A 26,058-nucleotide genomic window follows, 5' to 3' on the forward strand; every position below is an offset into this window, starting at 1 on the left:
GAACAGGCACTAGCACGAACTTTTCACACCCTCCTGCCTTTGTCCTTTACGGAAACAGGGAGGAATGGTGCACGTTGATTCCCATGTTCTATGATGGTGCTACATCAACGACTCAGAGGGTGACGTGTCTCACATGTGCGCTGTACTCCATCCACTAGATACACGTTAATAAATGCTGAACTTTATTGCTGTTCCTGGTGGACCAGAGTTCTGAGTGTCCTAAACACAGCATTTTTGCTTAGTTGCGTTTCTTTCGAAGGAACAGTTAGAAAACAACAACTAATACACTCGCTGCTTTCACAAGATGCCCTCTCACGGAAGAGGCTGGTAACATACATATGCCTTCACTGAAACGGTCGGTGAAATGCGGCGCAGATGGCGCGGGATAGGTTGACATTTTAAAACCGTGTAGTGTGGCAGCGTGAATATCGCATGCGGATTTATATTTTTGGAATATTTTGGTGACATCTTTCATGAAGCAAATGTGCTATGAGGTTTTAATTCTTTAAATATTTTAGTCATAATTCCACCCTCGATCGATTTGTTTGCCAAGCAGTCATTTCTTCACTCTTTCAATAAAGGTGGGAAAAGACCAGTGAACGTATTGCAGGGAATTACAACTCAAGAAGAGCAGTGCTGTTCGCGTCGATGGCTTGCACGGCTCATGAATAGCCTGCTCCACATGGATAGAAACATGGAAGAATGCTACGGCGTTTATAGTTTTTTAATGTACCTTTGTTTATAACATGGCTCTGTTGGATAACTGCGTTGCCGAAGATAGTGCTGTCAAAGCTTAATCACCATGTTTGTCTCAAGGACATACAGCCGATGAGCGTTAGTACTATCTAATCCGAGCTGTTTGATAACATAAAACTGAAACCTTTTGCAATACCCTCGAGAAACCAAACCCTCAAGGAAACTAAATGGCGCATACTGGCTGCAACTGGCGACCTGCCGCATTAAAGGGCAGCTGCACTACCATTTCTCTGTTTGAATAAACACTAGCTTCTTGTAGTCCTGTGATTGGGTCGAAATGCGAAGTATACGAAGCTATGCATTGAAATGAAATGCGTACTTGTGCTTACTAAATCCTGTCTTTATAGCCTCAAATCGTGAATTCATTGCCGTTCCTCTAATTCAACATTTTTAAAACTTATGACTTCTGAAGTAATACGAGTTGCTTCATTAGCAGCAATGCTTTAGCATGCAGTTTTCAGGCTGTAGTGTTGAAGCTCTCTCCTGAGGTGCAAATGTGTTGAATTTAATATACGCTAGAAAATTTCTGCAATTTACAAAGCCGAAGATAAAAGTTTGCATAAATCATGAAAGGAAGGATGTTTTGGATCACCCTGAAACTATATGAAAGCACATGACGTGACCTTAATGCAAACTAGCCTTTTTTATTGATGAAGTGAAAACTGGCACTCTGAACTGTAGTATTATACAGAAAGCGCAATAACCAAACAAGTCACAAAAGCTGAACCATTTTAAGTCTTAAAAATTTATTAATGAGGGCTCTGGCTTTTTTTGCCATTGTGATATACACTATCAGAGTTCATCTGTCAACCCGCCATCAAAATTACGATTTTTTTCTTTCCCTTATGCACTGTTTTTTTTTAATATAAGTTATCAGCAATTAGCCCTATTTTAAAATTTAGCCCAAGCGTACTGTTATTTGTCTTCTACGAATATGAATACTAATTTTGCGCTCTGACTTACAGAATAAGCGTCCACTCCGGCTCACGCATCCTGTTCAACACCGGTGCTGCTTTTAACCATCATTGGAACCAAGCTCTTGTTGATTTCAAGACAGGCGCTGAAAGACTCCAGGTAGGACCTTGTAAGCCGTTTCAAAGATGTACTTTTTCGCTACTTCTTTTGTAGTATTCTAAAAGGGATGCATAGAAGTGGAACAATTGGCATCAGTGTGTTGCTAAACAATCCAACTTCGTGACGTGGACAAAAACTCAGTTGTAAATTCTTCATCTGCGGCACTCGCAACCACCTTTTAGTCCCTGTCACAAAGTAGTGTTTAAGTACCACCTTCCATGAACTCTATGCCAAGGTCCCGAATCATTACCATCACTGAGAACTTTCTACGTTCAGTTGATTGCTGTTCCTAGCTTATGCAAACACTCTCAATGCTCGTAGGAGGTGCTTTGGAGTCGTAAGTGATATACGTATCGTGGGTATAACACTGCAGGGTGAGCAATGCAAACAAAAAAGCCGCTATTGGTGACTTACTCTCGTTGATGTTTAAAAAGCATCTCAAAGAATGTCCGGAAATCACAAAAGGAAAGAGAACTCAATGTTACTGAAACTGAGTTATTGAACCAACGAATTTGCTGTATGGCGGGTATGCTGTTTGAAGTTCGTCACGCACTGATACGGTAGACACTCTACCGCAACCCCGAACCATACACAATAAATATATATGGTACGTATGCGGAAAAATTTAAGCTAATGGTTTCTCTTGTTGCTAGAGTCATCCTGCTATCAAACAGCGCCACCTTCCTGTCATGTCAACTCAGCTCGTTTTTACCTTTCCGGTTTTCGAGATGGGGCGGCAGCAAATAGCTTAAGAGCAGACGAATGCCTAGAATGTACCAAGGTAGAGCACTGCAGACGATGCATTGTGATTTGCGAATGAATGATAACAATAAAAAAAACAAAATTTGGGTGGGTACTAATGCGCTCGTGCCTCGTTAATATGATGCGCACTTGGGTTCGTGAGGAAAACTCCATAAAGCGAGTCGCTCGTAATAAGGAATGGTGAAACAAAAAAAAACTTTGAAGAGATACGTTGAAGAGAGTGAGGCAAGCTTATGTGCAGAGGCGTGTGGCATTGAAGTGGAAAATGAAGTTTGGCAGCTCCAAGCGGATGGACCCGGTTGCCATTGCGTTTAACAATGCAGGGAACAGCAAACCCTCAGCGGTGCAGGATGTATGTTGTAATGACGTCTCTCCTGCTACAACTCCTCGCATCCGACAAAGCGTTAGGTCATAATTGCACTGAGCCGGCTGCCAGTAGCTTACAGCGGGGAAACGAGGTTTGCAGCCCAGCAGAAGCTGCAAAGAGCTCTTCATACTCAGTAGTTCGTAGAATAGAGCAGACGGAAGAAATTAGTGCATTTGTACTCTGAAGCTTGAAGCCCAAAGCGAGCCATTAGTCAGTTTTCAAACAATGATATCCCATTGCCGTGATGGGGATGAAAGCGCTCCCCTGATAATGTTCCATAATGATTTGGTGATCTGGTGCCATGCTGGAAGAACGGACTGTTTGGTTCTTCGAACACTATGTATTGTTTCTGCCAAAAGGAACCAGGCAAAAGGGGTGAGATTTCTTAGCCGTGGAGTAGACCACTTATAGCAACCCTTAAGTTCTAAAACGGGTAAAGTATGGAGAACCCTCCTTTACATATTTATTATAGTGTAAATGGTTTTTGTGTATATTACCTCTCCCCCTATCCTCTCTTCCTGACCCCTCACCTATTGATTTCATTTCTCCATTCTGCTTGCTATACTTTATTTCAGCTGCCCCAGCTCATGTGCTTCACTATCGATGGTAGATGCCGGGGCCAGCAAGTCTTTTCATTCTTTTTTGTTATTATTTTATTAAACCGCTTACGACAACAATAACAACAACAACTACTACTACTAGCACTACTACCTGTAGTAGTATGGAGAATCCTTGTTCTCACTTTCCGAGACCTTGCGATCTTTAGGGCTGCCTCAAGCGTTCCAATATGGTGTGAATGGGAGGCAGGTAGGGGGGAGTCAGTTTTTTTAGCCTCGCTCTCAGGGACTGCCTCCTGCATCCCAATGTCTTCAAGAAATTGTTCCTTCCTTCTCTTCCCAACTGAGATATTCAAGTGGCTTTTGCGAGCACGTGGGACTCAATGGGGGAAAACAATTGCACGCTGTTGATTGTGCTGACAGCAAGTCTTCATATTAATGAGACGTTCGTACACTGAAAACATTTTGTGGCCAGAAATATCGTCTGTATTATGGGGGTCATATTAGCAATGCAGGATGCAGGACTTATAAAAAGATATCCTTCTGGACAGCGCATTATATCTATAACTTTGGTAGTTTTTGCTACAACATAAAGGTAGGGCAATAAGTCTTTTGTATGAAGTTTCATATAAACTACAATAACTCAATAAAGGCTATAAAATTTTATATTTTCGACATTTGCGACCGCAACAGGGGTTCGATGAATCTAGTCAATTGAGCATGCAGAATATGATGACCACTTTTTCGTCTTTCTGTTGCGTATGCTTTCGAATGTGCTACCTGTGTTGCATTATTATGTTATGAACGGTATTTTTGTAACCTTTATAAGGTGTTATTTTTGTTTCCTTGGTTTGTAACAATTTTTTTTTCTGGTTGGTTTACTTATACTGCCGTTACCTCTTACTAAATGCTCCAAACAGGGATATGTAACGCATTGTAAAGAAATAAATAAATGAATAAAATTGAACTCTAGATCAAAAACAGAATTGCTCTTGCTCTTGTGGACTTTCCCCGATGCCGCATCAAACTACTCTTTGAACGCTAACATCTCTTCCGCTCATACACTCTGATCACAATTGCAGCTGGGGATTCGTGTTCGCATGAGGAGTGGCCTGATTGCTGTGGACGACATAAGAGTGAGCAATGGCACATGCCCGCAGCGAGGTGGGTATGCCATGTGATTTGATGAATCATAAAATTGCGACAATAAAAGAGGTAGAGACCAGTAATGACGAAGGTCACCAACGAGTTTGTGCGAGAAGTCAAATTAGAGAAATTTAGGGTCTCGTTGCAAAGCAGAACCGAGGATGGGCAAAGATCTTAGTGTTCAAGCAGTCAATCAAGATTTAAAAAGCATCATTGCAATGTAAGCTAAAGATGTATTGGGTAGGGCATTTGGTGAGGACACTGGCAACCTCTTGGGAGACGACAGATGTGATTAAAGGGTAACTGCACGACTTCCTGAGAATTCCGCGATAATCAAGGACTGTAGTCTATATAGGCTTTGTGTAATTAAAGCATGCAAGATTTTTTGTGCTAGCATTTATTACGGTGACGTAATGGACGATTAAATTCCAGGCTTATTCTCACAACACAAGAGGAGTGCGGAGAAGCTTAGTGTGACGGACGGTGCGATTTCAAATTTCCTCTGCCATCAATTACACCCTTTCGTGTCTCGTTGTATACTACCAAAGAACACTTGGTGGGCATTGCTTTCGGTGGCGTTGGTATTCCTCTCTCAAAGAAAGTGTTTGTCCGTTGGAATTATATTGGTACCATAGATGACGTCACAGTGCGTCTCCACTTTGTATGTGCCCTCGGGGGAATCTTGAAGGCCGTCGCGATCTTTATAGGCTATTACGCAACTATTTCAAATGCTACCACAGAAAGACTTCTCGTGCTTTGCATGCGAGTTTCGCACATTCTACCTCTTTAAGCTCGCCGAATCCTAAATACCTGCAGTTTCCCTTTAGAAAACGCCAACGCCATCTATAGAAAAAAGCTGGTATAGCTGTGAAATTTAATCAATAAGCGCAAGGTAAACAACATAAGCAAATATATTGTGCGGAGAATTATGCATGCTCCAAACAACTGTGGTAGCCTAAATGGGGTAAAACTTGCCATAGGCAAAATCAGATGCCGACGCGCTATGAGACAAGGAACGAAATGTCATTACAAATGCGTATAGGATAGGTTAGGTAGTCGAGGAGTTCTACACACGTGTATAAAGTAGCCAAAATAATCCGCACGCAAAACAGGGAGGCGGTGGTGCAGAGATACTGTCCCGCAGGTGACGAAAGGGAAAGTAAAGGAAGCTTACAAGCAAAGCAAACAGGCAAAGTGGAAGGTTAACACCATCATCATTATCATCATCAGCCTAACTACGCCCACCGCAGGACAGAGGCCTGTGTCATTGTCTAAAATTAACCCTGATTTCATCCGTCCGCCTAACTTTCTGCCGCAATGTGGTACGCTTGCTTTTCCTTTGTATCCTGTACGGTACCTTTAACGACCATCGGTTTCTCGCCTTGGGATTACATGCCCTACCCAAGCCCGTTTCTTCTTTATTTCGGCTAGAATGTCATTAACGCGCGTTTGTTTCATGACCTATTCTGCTCTCTTCCTGTCCCTTAATGTTACACCTATCACTTTCTATTACATAGCGCGCTGCGTTGTCCTCAATGCAAAATGAATCTTTTTCGTTAACCTCCACATTTCTACCCCATAGGTGAGTACTGATAAGATACGGCTGTTATGTACTTCTGTATTGAGGGATACTGACAAACTGCCGTTCATGATCTGAGTTAACTAGCCATATGCGCTCCACCTTGCTCTCATTGTTCTTGTTATTTCACTCCCGTGATTAGGATCTGCGGTCAGTACTAGCATAAACAGACGTATCCTTTTACCACTTCGAGGGGTTCTCTACCACTCGTAAATTGATGTGGACTTCCGGAACTATTTACCATTATTGCCTTAATTCTCTCTATAATAATTTTTGGACCCATCATTCTGCTCTGCCTGTATAAGTGATTGATTAAGTCTTGGAATCGATCTCCATGTATACTTATATCATCATTGAATCGCGGGTTACTAACGTAATCTTGATTAACCCTTATACGTTACTGTTCCCAATCCAGGTCGCAGAGTACCTTCTGTAAACGTCCGGTAAATAGCATTAGTGGGGTCGTCTCTCTGCCTGACATCCTTATTTATTGGAATTTTTATTGCGGACTTCATGGAATACTATGGTGGCTGGGAAGCGTTTGTAGATATCTTCCCGTGTTATTAGATAAGCCTCATCTACACCCTGGTTACGCAGTGCCTGCATGATTGCTAAGGTTTCTCTTGTCATACAAAACTGCACCCCTTGTACACGCAATGCCGTTGTGATCACGAGCGTACCAGAGCCTTGCAATAATGGTAATAGTATCCTGACCGATACGAAAATAGACACAAATGACTTGAAAAAATCACAGACCGCTCATTTTTCTGTCCGGTGCCTACGAGGTATTCACTAATGTAATCGCTAACAGACTCAAATCAAAAGAACCCTGTACTTGGGCAATGAAATGACTTGGCCGACTTCCTTTAAGGCTACTAGAAAAAGAACCACATCCGAAACACCAATTAAGTGAGAGTTATGCGCGGAATATACCCAAAACTTCTATCTGGTATTCATAGATTACGAGAAATTAATTGGATCAGCTGAAACCTCAGCAGTCGTCTGGACCTGAAAAAAATCAGGGTTTAGATGAATGGTATGTAGACGTACTGGTGATGCCAATACAAGGTGCAAAGCCATCATAGTGCTCTCTAAAGAAAGTAGTAAAGTCCCAATCAAGGAGGGTGTAAGGTAAGGAGGCACGATCTCTATTGCTATTCCCCGCCTGATTACTTGTGGTATTCCAAGACTTCGATAATAAGCAGTTCAGAGGAATAGTTAATGAATATTGCCTTAACAATCTGCGCTTCGCTGATGGCATTGGCGTGATATGTGACTCAGGGGACGAACTGCAAGGCATGATCGAAGAGCTCGACAGGGGAACCAAAACTGTGGGTCTAAGAACAAGCCAAAAAACATAAGTATTGCTCGAGAGCCTGGGGAATCAGCAGCAGTTTACAATGGGCAGATAATCATTGCAAGTGCTAGGGAAACACACCTAGTAATGACCCGCACATGAGGACCACAGGAGTGAATGAGCATAAGAATAAGATTGAAGCGGAGTGCATCGTGAAAGGCAGATCATTAATGGCAGTATACTATAGCCCCGAAGAGAAAATCATAGATGAGCGGCAACTTACTGGTACCTAAGGCAGACGTATGCTGAGGCTAAAAAAGAGGATTGAACGGAAGCTGAGAGTGGCACGGCGAGCTATGAAAATGAAAAAGGACAGGTGCTTTTTTAAGGTGGAGAATATGAGAGTGAAGTGGGAACAAACAGAATAATATGAATCTGCGTTAGTTGGTTCATATGCACATAAAACTGCAGCCAACCAGGGAGACCACAAAGCAAGGAGGCACGACACGAGGGTGACTAACAGCTGATCTTTATTTCGGCGCATGGTAGAATATATAGGCGAAAAGGGAGGAGGAAAAAGGGGGGAAGACAGTAAAGTAAGAACACAGCGCAGTCTCTATGAAACAGAAGTAGTTTACATCGCCGGAAAGAAAAAAACAAAGTAACTAAGAAAAAACACGTGTAAAGAACGGGAAGTGTAAGTCGCCAACCCAGATGAAATATTAATAGTAATGAGAACGAACCAATCTGCGAAAAGACGTGGTTAAAAAATAGGCGAAGCGAAAATGCGAAGTTAACAAGAAGAAAAACGTAAAAAAAGAACACAGGGAGGCGTAAAGAGCCAACCAGGGTGAAATGGAAGCAGTGATACAAAAGACTAAAAACCGAATTAAAAAGACACATGACTAAAAACCGGCGAAGAAATAAGAACACAATAAAAAGTTAAAAAAGCCAGTGCAACAAGAACAATCTTCTGTCACAAAGTGGAGCGTTAAAACTTATAAAACTGTGCAAGGTATATTTTTCCTTTTTAAGCGACGGCTACGGATGCGGTACAGATAAAGGATTACTTACTGCCGTTGATTGCCACGACTTCCAATGTTTTCAAGCGACAACTGCTCGCTCTTTATTGCCAGTAAGGTAGACTCTCGAGCAGTGGGACATAACCTGTGAGCTCGCAGTGCATGCAGTGGTGGGCCGGATGTCCCCCATGGAGTTGGTGTCGAATATTGCGTGCTTCATTGCGTCTTCGTTGAAGCGCCTGCTCGTTTGTCCAATATGCACTTTTCCACATGACACGGGGAACTTGTACACAACACCAACCTCAGAAGATGTGTACGGCTTCTGGCGGCGCGTGTCACACTTGGGCTTCTTTCTGATGTTATTCACCTTCGCGCACATTCAAACCGCTTTTATAGGTGCGGAAAAAACAACAGCAGACACCACACTTCTTGCGGCTACTTTCTTGAGGTTGTAGGAGAACCCATGTCTGTAGGGAACCACCACGATGCGCTCGCGTGAGCTCACGTTTGTGGCAGCACTGTTGCTGAGGCCATTTGAACTGGCTTTGCGCCTCTGGAGTAGCGTTTCACCGATAGCAGAGATGAGCTATGCAGGCAATCAGGCTTCTTGAAGTCTAGCGATCTGAGTGGCGAAGCTTTGACCCATTCAGGGTTCACATGAACGCTGAAGAGCCGAGGACAGGGCGGCAGTTTCAATCGCTCGCTTGCGAATGTTTGAGTGACAGGAGTCACACGGTAAGGACTGTTCCCTAGCACGAGCTTCGTACCTTCAGCAGACGTGTTTGGCACTAAACTTCCGCACTAGATCGAGGAAACGGATTCTGCGTTCCAGAGGGAGCTCCGTTGTGAAAGCTAGGTCGGGACAACTGGCTGCGCAGGCCTCCAAAATTACCTGAGGATAGCGAAGATTTAACGTCTGAGCTTTGGACGCAAGTACGACTTCTCACGGACTTACTTCGAGTGAGGTGCTCCAGCAACACCGTCTTCCAAAAGATGCTGTATTTATCAATGTATTCTAGGGAAGAGCTTTGGAAAATGCATTTTCTGCCCCTCCTTATGGTATATCTCGCCAGTCAAGACAAGCGGCACGTGACAAGAACACATCTAGTCACTTTGGGTGACGTTTTACAGTGTGTTCCGAAGTTGCGGTCGAACCAAGGCTGGACGCGGCGGTCAAGGTTTCTCTGGTTAGAGAGGTTGCCAACAAGGTGAGGCCGGAGGGGTTTCAAGCCATGGGGCCGATGAAGGTTTTGACTTTATAGCTCGACAGCGCAGCACCTCGTCTCAAAGTATGCGGTTCACACCCACTGTAAAGGTGTTGAAGCAGAATGATTTAAGGTTGTGCCTATCAGACAAGGAGGGAGGATTTGTCGTCATTAACGCTGGGACGAATGGAAGAAAAGCATCTGACGCCATCCGCTAGAACTTCGTTGCTGCGGATATGAGACAAGCTTAGCGATCGAAGAGGGACATAGTTAACAGCTTAGAACTGAGCCATGTCAACAAGCTCTCCACTCAAGTGAAGAGAACAAAACGAGGTGCGCTCTCTGTTTTTTACAGCAAACCGCAAAAAAGACACCGGTCTCTCTTCGTGCTTGTGTATCAGAGAGGAGCACCTGTCAAGAGCACGTCTCGAGCTTCTTGGCCAAACTCCTGTCCCAAGTGCACTCGCGGGACCCGTTCAAGATCTGTAGCTCCGTCCCTGTTACAACCTACCTTCAGGATTATGGTGCACATGTAGTGTCGGGTTTTCTATCAACATCCAGGTCATGTTCTGCTTCATCCCCCCCCGCCAGCCTTCTTTCGAACGTTCGTGCGGCTGTGGAAGAACAAGGAGTGATTCCGTTTCAGAAGGTTGTCGGGATGAACTTGGACGCGCCCCTTGAATTGCTCAGCACCTACTTGAGGGCTATGGTTCTGAGCTTCGAAGATGGCTGCTTCATTAAAAAAAATCGGCATCTGCATTGCCTCTAGGGTGGCACCGCACCTCTGCGATTTGTTTTTGGCTGCGTTCGGGAGGAAGCTGCAGGACACACTTTGAGAAAGGCGAGTGCTCGCCATCCTCTGTTATGTGGACAATTTTGCTGATTCTCTGCGACGAGGAAATCACGTAAGGACCCCATTTTGGAGGCCTGCGAAGCCAGTTGTCCCGACCTAGCTTTCACAACGGAGCTCCCTCTGGAACGTAGAATTCATTTCCTCGATCTAGTGCTGAAGTTTAGCGCCAAACACGTCTGCTGAAGATACGAAGCACGTGGGAGAAAACAGTCCTTACCGTATGACTCCAGTCAGTCAAAAATTCTCAAGCGAGCGATGCGATAGCAACTGCGGCCCTGTCCTCGGCTCTTCGGCGTTCACGTGAACACCGAATGGGTCAGAGCTTCGCCAAACAGATCGCCAGACTTCAAGAAGCCCGATTCTCTGCCTAGATCATCTCTGCTATCTGTGAAACGCTACTCCAGAGGCGCAAAGCCAGTTCAAATGGCCTCAGCAACAGTGCTGCCACAAACGTGAGCTCACGCGAGCGCATCGTGGTGGTTCCCTACAGACATGGGTTCTCCTACAACCTCAAGAAAGTAGCCGCAAGAAGTGTGGTGTCTGTTGTTCTTTACGCGCCTGAAAAGTGGTTTTATTGTGCGTGGAGGTGAATAACACAAGACAAAAGCCCAAAGTGTGACAAGCGCCGCCTGAAGCCATACACATCTTCTGAGGTTGGTGTTGTGTACAGTTCCCCGTGTCATGTGGAAAAGTGCATATTGGACAAACGAGCAAGTGCTTCAACGAAGGCGCGATGCACGCAAGATTCGACACCAACTCCTCAGGGGGACATCCGGCCCACCACTGCATGCACTGCGAGCTCACAGGATCTGTCCCAGTGCTCGCTCGAGAGTCTGCCTTCTTGGCAATAAAGAGCGAGCAGTTCGCGCGTGATAACACTGGAAGCCGTGGCGATCAACGGCAATAAGGAATCCTGTATCAGTACCGCATCCATAGGCCTAACTTAAAAAGGAAAAAGATACCTTGCAAGTTCTAACGCTCCACTTTATGACAGAGGATTGTTCTCGTTGCACTGCCCTTTTAACGTTTTATTGTGTTCTTATTTCTTCGCCGGTTTTAGCCATGTGTCTTTTTAATTTGGTTTTAGTCTTGTGTATCACTGCTGCCATTTCATCCAGGTTGGTGCTTTACACCTCCCAGCTGTTTTGTTTTAGTTTTTCTACTTGTTAACTTCGCATGTTCTCTTCGGCTGTTTTTTAACAACGTGCTGCGCAGATGTGTTTGTTTTCACCACTTTAAAGCATTTCATCCTGCTTGGCGCCTTACACCTCTCGTTCTTACACGTTTTTTTTTAGTTACTTCGTTTTTTTCCGGTGACGGTGATCACTTCTGTTTAATTGTGACTTCGCAGCGTTCTTATTCTCCTCTATTCCCAATTTTTCTCCCCCTTTTCGCCTATATAGTCTTCTTTGCTCCGAAGTAAAGATCACTTGTTAGCCACCCCCGTGTCGTGTCTCTTTGCTGTGTTGTTTCCCTCGTTGGATGCAGTTTTATGTGGGACAAACAGGTCCCAGTTGGAACAAAGAGGAAGAAATGTGCGTGGACAGGCACGATAACCGATGTATTTAAGGTTAACGGACCGGATTCCGAGAAAGCGACGTTACCAGAGTGCGGGGGAAAGTCAGGTGGGCGCATGAGATCGGCCAATAAAAGTGAATAATTTTACCGGCGCTCGCAAGTACTTAAGCATTGCACCTACGGCAGATGAAGGTTATATTGAAGGACGTTCGTGCAACTGAACCACGAAATATGCGACCGAAAACATTTCGCTTGGATTACGACGGATTGCAGCAAATAGGTTTAATAAATAAACGCGGGCTTTGCAATACGTAAGCGTTGGTGCCGCTTCACAGAAAAAAAGCCTGTTTTCGATAATGAAGTTTTCGAAGTTATCGTGTTATCGTTTTCGTGTTATCAGCCATACACAAAATGTATGGCTGATAACACGATGTTTACCATGATGTTCAATCATAAAAGGACCCTTCCTTCTGCGGTCTTAGAACAATCCTAACAAAATGTAAACATGACCTTTGAAGTTCACGGTAGTCTATAAAATGCGTATTGTTTCTACAGTTGAGATAATTTTTACCGGGTGAGGTAATGTGCACTGTATAAATAAGACCTAGTATTTGCAGTAAAAATGGGTGCCGGGTAATTTTTGAACAAATTTTAAGACAACTTGAGCGTGCGAAAGCGAAAAAAACTGATGCTGAGTTTCAACAAAATTCCATTTTTTCGACTAAGACAAGCATCACATGCGTACAGGGAACAAAGAAAAACGGTGGAATGAGAGAATACCGCGAGATAACGAGAGGATAACCTAAACTGTTTTGACTATGTCAACTAGTGACTAATAAGTCAGTCAGCAGAATGAAAATTATATTTGTCACAAGGCCACCGACAGTACAATTACACTTTGTGCAAGAAAATATTTGAAATTCAAGCGTCATTCTGTCTCCGCACGCGCTCTGCATATCACTTCGCCCAACTGCATTCCACTCGCGAGTGTGTAAAAGCAGTTGTTCAGATTCTCTTCTGCTCATTCGGCTGGCTTCAGTACACATTGCATTAATCGTAGAAGAAAGAACTCACGCCTGGTGCACTTCAAGCAAGGTGCTTGTGAATAGCCCCTCGGTACTCGTGGCAAATATTAATGCTGTCAGTACTTACTTAATGTACTTAACAGTAACTAGTTACTGCTAGTTATTGTATAGTGTGCTCGTAGTTGCTGCGTAAAAGCTGAGCAGAGGTATTGATAAGTGACAGGAATGGAGAAATTGTGCTCCCAAATCCGCTGTCCTAGCACAATTACAGCTATTTTTCTGTGCCGCACTATTTTAGATTTTTGCTCTTGGGAGCCCGGCTCCTCGTGTCGCATCCATCAGGCCAAAGGAACATTTCCTCGTTGGACACGGCGCTGTGCCGTTGAAATCGGCGTACCCGACCACACATTTCAGTCCCTGCAAGGTCAGTATTTCCTTTCTGTTACCTTCAGTAGCGATGCAGCGCTGCCGCCGAGGGAATGCTTAAACTAACCAGCGGTCCTCAGCCTGTACCGGCTGCATTGCAACTGACCCAGGCTGCGGTCACACCTGTGACGCTAGAAATGTTGCATATGCAGAAACTGAAAGCGCCAAAAAAAAGGAGTAAATAACACGTCTTTTTCCGGAACAATTGAACGCATTTGAGAAAAACTTGAAGCAACAAAATGTTCGAGATTTATTGGAAAGTACTCCTGAATGCTGGAAACAGAAATGCTATTTTACGAATTCTCGTTCACACGAAGCCAATACAGCCTGACACTTTGGCTTCCCAGAGACTGCCGTGTGCTGTCATGCGGTATCGATGGCGGATACGTATATCCGCGCCCGCAACAGTGGTGAAGGGCGGAGTGTGCATGGGGGGGGGGGGATGCTGCAAGGTGTACGACGCTCTACAAGACGGCTTTTAGGGATTTCGGGTAGCTAGAGATGCTCCAGGTGGCACTGCAGTAAGACTGTTAGATTTGGTGGGTAGACTGTCCAAAGCTGACACTACCCGGGATATAAAAGAAGCTGCCAAACACGCCGATCCCTATTCGCTTGCACCGAAACATCTGTTGGCCGAATGTCACCAGGGTTCCAGTAAAGTTTTACGAGTTCCCACAAAGCACGTACACCAGTTGTGCAGATTTATTTCTTGAGCCTGATACCAAATAGAAGCCGTAATGCTTAGAATATTTGCAGTGCGGGCCGCCGTCAAGGCACTCAACAGGTGGACTAGACCTGGAGGTTGCATTACACAAGATGGTCAGGCAAAAAGGAAAAATCTCTGCTTTAGGAATCTTCGCACACTGTTCAACTGCTGTTATATAATTCCGTATGAGCGATCACAAGCCAGTATTATTATTTGTCAAAATGCTAGCTTCCCTCGCACACAAAGGTAACTCCCTCTTCGACGATGTAATCAGGTTGAGGAGCAGTAAGAATTTCACAAGTCGAAATCTGATCATTTACATACAGAACTCTTACGTAAAGTATGTTTACTTGCAAACTGCGAAAAAGGTTCTTCTGATGGAATCGCTCTTTTCTTCTTTAACAACAGCACTATTCAAAGTTCAAACGATGTACTTTCCCGGAAATGACAGAAGTGCCATCGTGTTTTAGGTACAATAATGACGGCAGGGCATTTAAACACGACAACTTTAAGGATGCCGTGTCGCAGAAAAGCCGGCGTCGTCGTCGATGCATATACCGTCGGCCGTGAGCGAAAAATTTGCAGAAAATCCCCAGAGAAGAAACGTGACCAAAAGAATTTTGAGCAGTCTGCCCACTATGACATTTCGCAGTTGAATTAATGGTTGGTCACGAGAGGTTGCTGCCGAAGAGCAGCCTGGGTCTCACAAGCCCCACCGGCGGCAGCACCTGCCACCGCAGGTCAGTGGAGCATCGCTTAACTGCTGCACCACTGCTTCAGAAGTGATGACTGCAGACAGTAACCAATTTCACAGATATATGAACATTAGCCGTCACAGCTGTCGGGTCATGCGGTTAATAGCGGTGCTTAAGTGTCCCCTCCACTCTTTCTTCTTTGAAGACGGAAATGTTTGACTTGTAGAGCGCAGATGCATATGCTTGCAGACAGCAGCAGCGGATTTAAAAATCCAGTGCTATCATTTCCTTTCTTTGCGCCATTCTTTCTTCCTTTCTTTCTTTCTTTCCTTCGTTCTTTCTTTCTTTCTTTCTTTCTTTCTTTCTTTCTTTCTTTCTTTCTTTCTTTCTTTCCATCTTTCCTTCCTTTCTTCCTTTATTCTTTCATCCCTTCCTCCCTCTCTCCCTTCCTTCCTTCTTTACTTCCTTCCTTCTTTCCTTCCTTCCTTCTTTCCTTCCTTCTTTCCTTCTTTCCTTCCTTCTTTCCTTCCGTTCTTCCTTCCTTCCTTCCTTTTTCTGTTTCTTCGTTTCCTTTTTATTGTTTTTTCCTTCTTTCTTTATCTCTGTCCCAATTTCTCTTTTCCTGTCCTTCCTTTATTTGTTTCTTCTTCCTTTCCTTGTTTCTTCCTTTCTTTGTTTCTTTATTCTCTTTTTTATCTAACTGTTTTCCATCACAACTTCTCGAACACACCTAATGGCACCACTTGAATCTAACGACTTCTTTTATCCTCACCAAGATGGTTTTATGAAACTGACGTGAAACTGATGTGAAACTCAGCATGCCAATTTAATAAACGACTCGCTGAACACTCCAAATCGATGCTGTATTATTCGATGACTCCAAAGCATTTGATCACGTCCTCCACAGTCCTTTACTTCAAAAGCTTTCGTTACTAGGAATTCCCATCAATCTAATCCGTTCTATCGAAATATTTCTTTCAGGACGCAAGCAGTTCACTTCCACAACTGATAGCGACTCATCTGTTTCTAATGTATCGGGAGTCCACCAGTGCACCGCCCGGTCCCAACCAACATTCCTATTTTACATTAATGACCTGCCTCGTATCACAAAGTTGGTATTACGGCTTTTTGCGGGTGATTGCGTCACATACAGAGAGACTAGGACGACCAACGATTCATCTTTTCTTCAGTCTGATCATGACTGTCTCGCCTCTTGGTGTGATAAATCTCTTCTCTATCTGAAGATTAAAAAGGCAAATCTATGTCATTCACTACAAAGCGCACTGTGAATTAGCGTCAGTATAGCATATGCTGACTTGCCATTGACCCCGCATATCCTACAGATGTCTTGGTCTCCATCTAACAACATCACTATCATGGGTAACTCAAGTTCAAAACATCTGCGCTGAAGCCTCACACATACTCGGATATTTGCGACGCAGGTTGAAGGCCGCATCTCTTGACATAAAATAAATTAGCATATATGAAATGAATTCGCTTAAAACTAATAGGCGTCTTTCATGTGGCACCCATCACAAGCGCATCTCGCCGTTGACCATGAAGGCATTCAGGATCGCGTCATTTGATTTATACCATCTTTGCTATTAAGGAAAACCAGTATCAGCGCACTGAAACAGTCCCTTTCCATTCTTTCGCTTGTGTCGTGGCACATCATATATCGCCTCTGTCTTCTTCATTATTTCAGTTATCACGTGACACGCAAAGCTACAACCCCCACACAGGACGTCTAGCCGCATAAGCCATGACAATAGCTTTTGCAAGCATCAACTGTCGCACCTCAGCACTAGTCTATTTTTCCCGGAGGAAGTAGCACTATGGAATATTCTACCAAATATGATCGTATCACTCAGTGACCGCAAATCATTTCATGAAAAACTAAATGACCATTTTTCATGAGAGAAATCTTTTCCACTATATTCATGTCGCCATTTCAAACAGCTTATTGTTATTACTTTTCTTTTTGATGTCATGCCTTTCGCGCTCTGTTTGCCATTGTATTAGACGTGTGTTCTATTTATACATATTTTGTTTTTATTCCGATTCAGTGCGTTTCGCTTAGCTTTGTACACCTGTCACCTCATTTAGGTGCTGTATATTGTTATTTTTACCAAGTTGATCCTATACCCAATTATTATTTCTCTATTTTGATCTGCTCTTCTCGGAAAAAAATTCTTGATTTTGCATCTCCCTTATGTAATGCCCCCGCCCTTAAGGAAAAAATAAATTAAATGAAATCGGTTTTTTCCTTTCCTTTTTTCTTTCTATCTTTCTTTCTATCTTTATTTCTCTCTTTCTTTCTTCCTTCCTTCCTTCCCTCCTTTCTTTCTTTCCTTATTTCTTTCTCTCTTTCTTTCTTTCTTTTTTATTTATTTGTGTCTTTCCTTCTCTCTTTCTTTCATTTCTCTCTATAAAGAAAATGGAGCAGGAGCTAAAGGCTCATGGACTGACAAAAGCTCCTGCCGTTAGGTAGCACAGTTCAACACACAGTGTACTATGCTCGCATACTCAACCGAAACAGTTAAAGATTAGCACGTGTGTGTTGAAACATGAAACACAAGTAAATGCAGAATTACGCGTCAAATATTAGCAATACTTGACTGTTTTCAATCAGCTTCAGATATGAAAAACAAATATGTACATATAAAGCAAAACCGTTCTAAGTATATCACTGCAACATTTTAAAGGAACAACTCAGTACATTACAAAATTTATGCATTTATATGTATTTTGTACATATAAAAACCACATACCATTTTGTCCTGTACGGAAAAGGTGGCAGAAGGCGTCTGGTAAGAAAATTATTGGTTTATAGTTTAGGGGGATTAAAATCCCAAAGCCGGTCAGGCTTGAGGGACGCTGCAGTGAAGGGCTCCGGAATTTTCGACCACCTGGGGTTCTTTAAAGTGCACTGGCATCGCACAGTACACGGGCCTTTAGCATTTCGCCTCCATCGAAACGCGACCGCTACGACCAGGATCGAACCTGCGTTTTTAATGCGAATCGCTTGTGCTGGTAGCCGGTGAACCAGACAAATTTCGTCTTCGTATATGGGCATACGAACATGCCTTAAACTCCTCTGTACTGAATTGGGGCGACCAGCCATTATAATGTCAAAAAGCATAGGGGAAAGAACACTTCCTTGAGGCACACCTCGCGACACAGCCCTTTCGGTGCTTATGATACACCCTCACCGCACTCGAATTCCACGATCACAGACAAAGGAGTGAATGAAGCTTAGCAGACGGCTGTGTACGCCTATGTCTTGAAAACTATTCAGTACTGTGCTCTGAACGACGCTGTCATAAGCCTTTGTGATGTAAAGCAAAAAGGCTAATATGGAAAGGCGAAAAGCACTCTGATGTTCAATGTGGCTTACCAAGTCCCATTAAGACGCTATCTTGCGCACTTAAACCCCGCAGAAACTATTTATACATGACGGCAGTGCCTTGCTGTCCTCGAGCCACCACGGTATTCGTTCACTTGCCAGCCTCTCCATCAGCTTAGCCACACAAGATGTCAGTGGCGCAGGACGATACGAAGCCAGGTCCGTGATCTGTTTGCCAGGCTTCAGCACTGGGACAACACAAGCAACATTCCATGACGAAGGAGCGTCGCCAGAATCCCAAGCTCTATTGAAGTAGTTTAGGAGCGCCTTCCTGAGTTCCACAGGCAGGTTCCGCAGCATTTGGTTGGTGATACCCTCGGGACTTGGGGTACGCCTGCACCGTAGGCCGCTGAGTGCTGTCAGGAGCTCACTAAGTGTGAACGGGGCCTCCATGACAGACTTGCAGGAAGCAGGTGGAAGACAGAGGTCATTGCTAGTATTTGCACGTACAAACGCGTGGGCAAATTGCACTGCAAAGCACGCAAGAGGTTTCTGCTTGCGTATCGCTAGAGCTACGAAATGCTTCCAAGGGCGAGAAAGACTGCCACTGAGTCACTATATTCTCGTCATCGGTGAGAGTACAGTAAAGCTAGCGCAGAAGCAGGCCCATTGCGAACTGTAGAGCTTGTTCGTGCGTCGTCGAATGGCAGAATTTAGCCTATGGAAGGCAGTCTTTAAGTATTTGTCGTCCTTTTCCCGCTTGAGTTGTCGCTTCTGCCCTTCTGCGCGCTGCACAAATGTTCTTAAGTTTTAAATCCGGGCCGGAAAATGCTCAAGTAACTTGACCACCATAGTTGCTGCCATCTTGCTAAATCATTTGGTCAGTAACATCACTGGATACACATTCTAGGTGCGCTGTGTACTTGTCCCAAATGACAACCTGGCAGGGTCTATATATAGAGCAACGCAAACGAATGTCGGCGGCAAACAAAAAACATTGGGTACTGATCACTTCCATGCGGTCAGGGGCTGTTGGCCACTTCCCCCGAACAGACATAAGGTGAATGCAAAGTCAGGTCTATGGCTGTTGCTGAGGCTGGAAGTCGGAAGAAAGAGGGGCTTCCGTCACTGGCAACACACAGGGCCAAACTGTGAATGACGTAGACAAATTTCCGTCCGCGGGAATCCACGTTCCAGTCAATCCATCCGGAATTATGGGCGTTGAAATCACCGCAGATAATTCGAGAAGTTGGGGAGCGATCACAAAGCTGCTGAAGAAACAAATCCAATGTTACCTTCTTCCGCGCGGACACGTACACGGATACAGCAGAAAAAGTTCGAAAGCCGAGCTGTATGCTCACAGCCGCTACCTCCGTGTAATCCGTGTGACATTCAAAGGAAGATGTGGAATCTTCCATCAAGTGTAAAGCGCGACACTTACTGGTAGAAAAGTGCTTATGCTGCACCTTTTATGGGCGACATATCCAGTCAAAGATCTCCCCCTTGGCAGGCCAGCTTCCGAGAGGGCCAATACTGGAACACAATTTTCTTTCAAGAATAGTTTCATTCAGACAATCGATTTACAATCTCAGCGCAACTCCATTAGATTATAAACGGCCCTTTTTTGTGGTTTTGTGATCCAGTATGGTTCCGCGAGGTTCCGTGATGTTGAGTACTAGCCACATTAGAGCGAAATAAGGTTCGTTGCGAAGGCGGTAATTATGCCAAAGGAAATCACCAGCTGTGGGAAGTTCTTCAAGGTGCCAGACGGCATCGCTGTAACATGTGGACGCGGGGCCTCGTAAAAAACGTGATAAGGTCGGAAATACTTTCATTTTTGAGCTCCTTATTTTGTGCCATGCACTAAATCACAACGTCGGCAAACGGTGCGGACTGCGACACACAGTTGGACACTATAGCTGCTTTTCACGTCGTTTGTGAGACAGGGAGAGTCGCAACCGCCGTCGAGTCTGGCTGTGTCTGGTCATTCAGGAACATGGGCACTTTTTGCTGAAGTTGCTCTAACAACCGACTCGCCTGCAGGGGATCTAGACGTCTTGCTGGAATCAGGTCTTTCAGGGACACTGCTTGTTGATGCGACGCGAACATCCGACTCCAACGCAGAGAACTCGTCACTTCTGGGCACAGGCTCAGTCGGCTGGGTTATGGGCCCGGCAATGAAGGGCATTCGACGGTGTAGGGCGCTCACACGAAGTGGCGCTGGATGGTCATCACCGCAGTTGGCACAAGCAAAATCATGCTTTACAAGCTTTAAAATCGCGGGCGCCTTCAAACCGCTTGCAGCGTTGGTCTTTGGTGCAAACTTTAGCCACATTCCCGAACCATTGGCATCTAAAACACCGGGAGAAGTTTCAGTAAACTCGGAGACGGCATGTTTTGCGAATCCTCGGTCAATTTTTTCTAGGCGCTCTGTTTTGGGGCCGAATGTTAGAACAACAAAGTTGGTAGGATTCACTGCCCATTAATTTCCACGAGAGTCCACATGACGGATCAGTAGTAGGCGTGAAGAACACCCGCAGTTTCAGTAATCGTGACTCTGGCTTTCTGAGTACAGCTTTGGCACACCCTTAATAACAGAGGCGTTCTTCATGTAGCAATGGCACAATCGGACTGTAGCACTTAAGTCCCCAATCTGAGAGCACTTCTAAACCTGCTTGTCTGTTGAGACACCAAATGAAGAGACCCTTGCGTGGTGAATCGGCTGTGAATCGAAGCGGATCCTAGAAGGGATTGAATGGCGATGAAGAGCGAAATGGAATTTAGCTTTTTCAAATAAATCCCTTTCTCTGTGGGCGAAGCTATCATCGGAATACCCTTCGTTCTTTGCTACCGATCACTCACCACTTTGAAGCTCTCGTCATCCATGTCGGCCATTAACTGGTCATAATCCACGATCATTCATTTGTCCACAATGAGCCGTGATGTCTCGCTGGACTAGTGGGGTGTCCCTCGTGGTCTGGCTGTCCTCCGTCCTGAGAAGCCATGGCCTTCACAGAGCGGAGATCAACCAGACCATGGGGACGATGGCGGAGCTTGATAATTACCTTCTAGCTGCTGTCACCTTTACGCGCGCTTACGTGTGCACTCCCAGACACCCTTAGAGCGTGGGGGGGGGGGGGGGGGGGGCAGCGGTCTCGGTCACAAAGTAGATGCCCTTGGCTCAGCGTGGCAACCTCATCCGGACACCAGCTACCAAATGACAAGAAGGTGGTATTTTGGTGCCCAGCTTTCGCCGGTCGCCATCCAGAGAATGGGTCGGAGCCAAAAAAACAGGGTTTATACAGTAAAGAGACAATACAGAGGATTTCACAATTGCTGTTGCGAGCACATACAACGTGATTTACAAATACAATGCAACACGTGCAAAGTAACACTCGAGAGAGATTACAATACAACAAGAGCTTTGCACCTAAAGTGCACTAACACAGGAGATAGACAAGCAGAGCACAATTTGTTCACCGGGCACGGCAACAGTACGATGACCTGAGGAACACGACGGCGCCGTCCCGCAGGTTGGCGCACGCTGCCTAGCTGGCCAGTGGCTTCTCTGAAGCTTAAACGGCGGCTACAAGGCTGACAGACAGCGGTCAACGCCCCTCATTTATAGGCGCTGTCCGCGTTTGTTCGTTCTTCGCGCCAAGGCAAGCGTGCACATGCACGCAGTATCAACTGCTCAAATTCCTTCTTCTCACGCCGGGCGCGCGGCCTCATTGGCTGAGCTCGGAAACCGGTTTCCAGAAGATTAAAGGGCCTTATCGTTTTGCGCCGTCGTAAACGCGAGACAAAAGGGGAGAGTGCATAACTTAGCGCGGTCGAGGCTACGCCCTCTCGTCGACAATAAGTAGAAATCAGTCAGGGTTCTCGAACAATCGGCGGCTCGTGTGGCTGTTTCCTTTGGCGTCACGCCTGCGGGAAGAGTGGAGAGGGCAGCAGCACACGCAAGATTGTGCGCTCTCCGGGGTTCCTTCTCCGCTGCTTTAGTTTTATTTTCGGTGCGCGCGGGCCCGATGGCTTCTGCGGTGCGCCTTTTTTTCCGAATATACGCCGAGTTTTGTGGCAGCTGCTCGATGAGAGGCGAATAGATTCTGGCAGTAGAAGAAAAAGGCTTCACCGTCTGACTGTTGGTTAATCCAACTTGTGCCCTTAAACATAAAAGAACTCGACAGTGACGATAGCAGAAATAGCATTCGATGGGCGGCGGAACACAATGCCCACCGATCCCTGCAGCGCCTAAGTCAAGGGTGGAAATGTCCTTTAGGAATAACTCAAGCAACCTTTTATAGGAATCTATAATATACCAGAAACCGACCGCCATTATATTTACCCCTCTGGTTACGCCACCCATAGCAAAGCAAGTGAAAATTCAGAGTTGGATAGAAGAAAACAAGGAAAGAGAACATTGTTTCACCGCAGTATTCCTTTTTAGACTATGACGCCGATAAGTGGCATAAGGTAATTGCAAGGTGTCATTCAATGCCATTTAAACGTTATGCCGCAAACAAAAGAAAAATGTCTAAATACGCCTTCTCCTAACCTGAATTTGCGCATCAATCACAGGACACTACCTGTATTTGAACACGACAGCTTTGGAGTCTCCTTACTTCACGGCCAAAGTGGTATTGCAGTCTAGGCCCCGCACCAAAGATACGGGCGTCATGTTCTGGTGGAGAGGACGCGGCTCTGAAAGCAAGCTCAACGTATACATGTGAGTGCACCTGCTTTAGTACACAAAGAAATCTGTCATTTTATTGCTTTGATAACGGCGAGTGAAATTACATGAGAAAACAGAAAAATTACTTCACCATGACAAGGAATTTCGTGAAGAAAAGGCTCTTCCCAAGCGAATTCGCATGCACTTCATGAGAAGCAGATACTGCTCAAAAGCAAACGCATGTGTGGGCCCACGCTTTTGGTGTTCTGGTTGCTGCTGGGTCCTCCGCAAGTAGTAATAAATTGCGCAAGTGCATATTCTCATGCCATTCCAAAAGCTGAGTTCGGCAGCACTCCGCCGTCGCGGAGGCACTAATGTTAAGCTTAACCTTATTGTATGATCCTAGAACATTAGCATGGAATTAATTTTACAGCAAGAGCAAAATACAAGACAACATTTCGTCAGTATTGGCTGCGCCTGCCCTTTATTCCTGGCTGTGTTTTTTCTGGTGCGCTGGTTCTTAATTATGGCAAAGCAGTCTTGCCGTCTACTGCATGTGATTTCTTGTAGAATGGGCTCTGTTGAGAATAGCGACGGCAAGTCGAGTTATTAGCAACGGCAACAAGTCTCGCCTGCTGGCAGCGAGCACATCTGTTTCTACTGTGTGGCTTCGAGTAGCTCGATGGTGATCGATCCCAAGCTTTCGGCCAAGGACCACGCGGAGTGTACCCAGATGTCAGCTGGTTCTAATAGATCATTGCGGAAATCGCAGCGCCGCAAAAAAACCTAGCGAGCGCGCCGACTGACCGGCCGTCTTGCTTGCGTCCTGCGTTCGCATAGCTGTTGTGTGTGCGTGCGCGTGCTTCGTTAATAATAATAATAATTGGTTTTTTTGGGGGGAAAGGAAATGGCGCAGTATCTGTCTCATATATCGTTGGACACCTGAACCGCGCCGTAAGGGAAGGGATAAAGGAGGGAGTGAAGGAAGAAAGGAAGGATGAGGTGCCGTAGTGGAGGGCTCCGGAATAATTTCGACCACCTGGGGATCTTTAACGTGCACTGACATCGCACAGCACACGGGCACCTTAGCGTTTTTCCTCCATAAAAACGCAGCCGCCGCGGTCGGGTTCGAACCCGGGAACTCCGGATCAGTAGTCGAGCGCCCTAACCACTGAGCTACCGCGGCGGGTCTGGTTTGAGATTTCGTGTATTTTTTGGTGGTCGGCGGTTGCAGGTGCGCGAGATTAGGTGTTACGTGCCTGTGGGTCACTTAGTGACCGCAGCCACTACTGCACGCGATGTCGTCGAAGTGCCGAGGCCGGTGGTCAGACTTGTTGTGTGCCTGGTTGCGACAACAACACGCTGAAATACAAGAGCGTTTCATTTCATGCGTTCCATGCAAATGAAAAAAAAAGGAGTGGGTGAGAAGAATCAACCGCCAGGGAAGTGCTGGTCGCTTCTCTTTGTGTTCTAAGCACCACCGGATATGCGGAGCCCACTTCAGCGCAAGTGGACGCCGTGGTTATATGAGCCGGCTGCCAACAATTTTCCTCCGTACAGTCATCAATCAACTATCCACTTCTTTTAATACCGGTAAGTGTATGTATTCAGACGGTTATTGCATATTACCCTAACTTCCAAATATTTTCCAGTCGCGAAACGCAAGAAGACGAGCTCCCAAACTGCGTCTGCCAGCCCGGTGCTCCTTCGGAATGAGTTGGAGATCGGCTGCGTTGTTGACGTGCCCCAATGCCATCAACGTAAGCGACTCTTAGACTGTGCCATATTTTTTTTAGGCTTCGGCTCTGTGTGTACGCATCTTCGTGAAAGCGTTTTGTACGTTAGAGAGCGCCGTGGTTTCCCTGGAGCCCACCCAGCTGACCTTCGGTGCACTGGCTTCGCCTCGCACGAAAACGGAATGTTAGTTATGATTGAAAACTCTCGCTTTCTGCATTACACTATGAAAACTTATTTTTCGCATTTAACGAACGCCTATCGCGCCAACTGATATCGCGCCAACTGACCAGTATATAATAGCTAGCGGCTTCTTCATCCCGTGAAAACTGACAGTACTTGTCCCCGCGAAGCCAGTTTTTCGCGAGCTTTTGCAGCTAACCATCGGATGTCTGCATGTTAGGAGTGGCAGAACCTTATGTGTTCTGTGACACAAATGTCATCAGTGATTTGAAGCGTGCATGTGTTATTACTGCAGTGATTTTTCTGATAAAAGCGGTACCTCTTCCACCAGTGCACATATTGTGTAACTTACCCATTTCATTTCTTTCACCTCGGTATTATTCCATTTACCCCAGCTTGGAGAAACAACAAAAAAGTCAGGCTATCCAAATTTAGTGCAAATTTGGCGGGCATGCTGGGTGCATGAAACCTTGTATTTATGGATTTCAGTTCACTACAGATGCGGTCATGCAGCATGATTGGCGATTCCAGATCATTACGCTTGTAGCACAAGCGGCAACGTCGTCGAACTGCATGCCCAGGAGGGGCACAAACAGCTCATGAGGTTTAGAAGTATAACTGGATAGTACTGATCTGGGCTTGCTGGTTTGTAAGCTGCTTGCGCAGGGGGATCAGTGGAGTGACATAAAGTTGGGCTCTATGGCTTTGGCATACTGGTTCTTTGTTGTCTGTATATCAATGTAAACCGGGAGCAAAGGTTCAGAACAGCCACAGTAGGCTGAAGTGACTATTTAAAAACCTGAAATGTGCATTAAAGCAGAGCGTAAGTGTTCGAACACCAATAAGCATTTCATTTTTTTTTCAGGTGCTGACCACTTCTACTCCATGGTGCCTTCAGACGCAGCATCTGCTGCCACACTAAGAAAACTAAACCACCTTCTCGAACATTGTGAAAACCCCGAGTATGAAAATAGCTTGCTCCGCAAAGAGAAATCTGTGCTCCAGAAAGAAACTGAGGATCTGAAGTCTCAGTTGCACAATGTGAAAGTTGAGGCGCTTAAAGAGAAACTAAAACTATGAGATTCTGTCTCCAAAGTTCATGATATTATTTCAGATGAGTAGCGACTCGTGTTTT

General features: G+C 45.3%; 1 protein-coding gene across 1 annotated transcript in view; it reads left to right on the top strand.

Moving 5' to 3' along the window:
- The window catches only part of LOC144129714 (apical endosomal glycoprotein-like), a 210,625-nt gene that overhangs the window by 26,479 nt on the left and 158,088 nt on the right, over positions 1-26,058 (top strand). Inside the window, exons 7-10 of the mRNA XM_077663811.1 lie at positions 1,722-1,830; positions 4,599-4,680; positions 13,460-13,585; positions 22,913-23,060. Coding sequence (XP_077519937.1) covers positions 1,722-1,830; positions 4,599-4,680; positions 13,460-13,585; positions 22,913-23,060 — 465 coding nt within the window. The remainder of the gene's footprint in view (positions 1-1,721; positions 1,831-4,598; positions 4,681-13,459; positions 13,586-22,912; positions 23,061-26,058) is intronic.

The sequence above is a fragment of the Amblyomma americanum genome, chromosome 4 (assembly GCF_052857255.1).
Source record: "Amblyomma americanum isolate KBUSLIRL-KWMA chromosome 4, ASM5285725v1, whole genome shotgun sequence".
NCBI classification, from domain to species: Eukaryota; Metazoa; Arthropoda; class Arachnida; order Ixodida; family Ixodidae; genus Amblyomma; species Amblyomma americanum.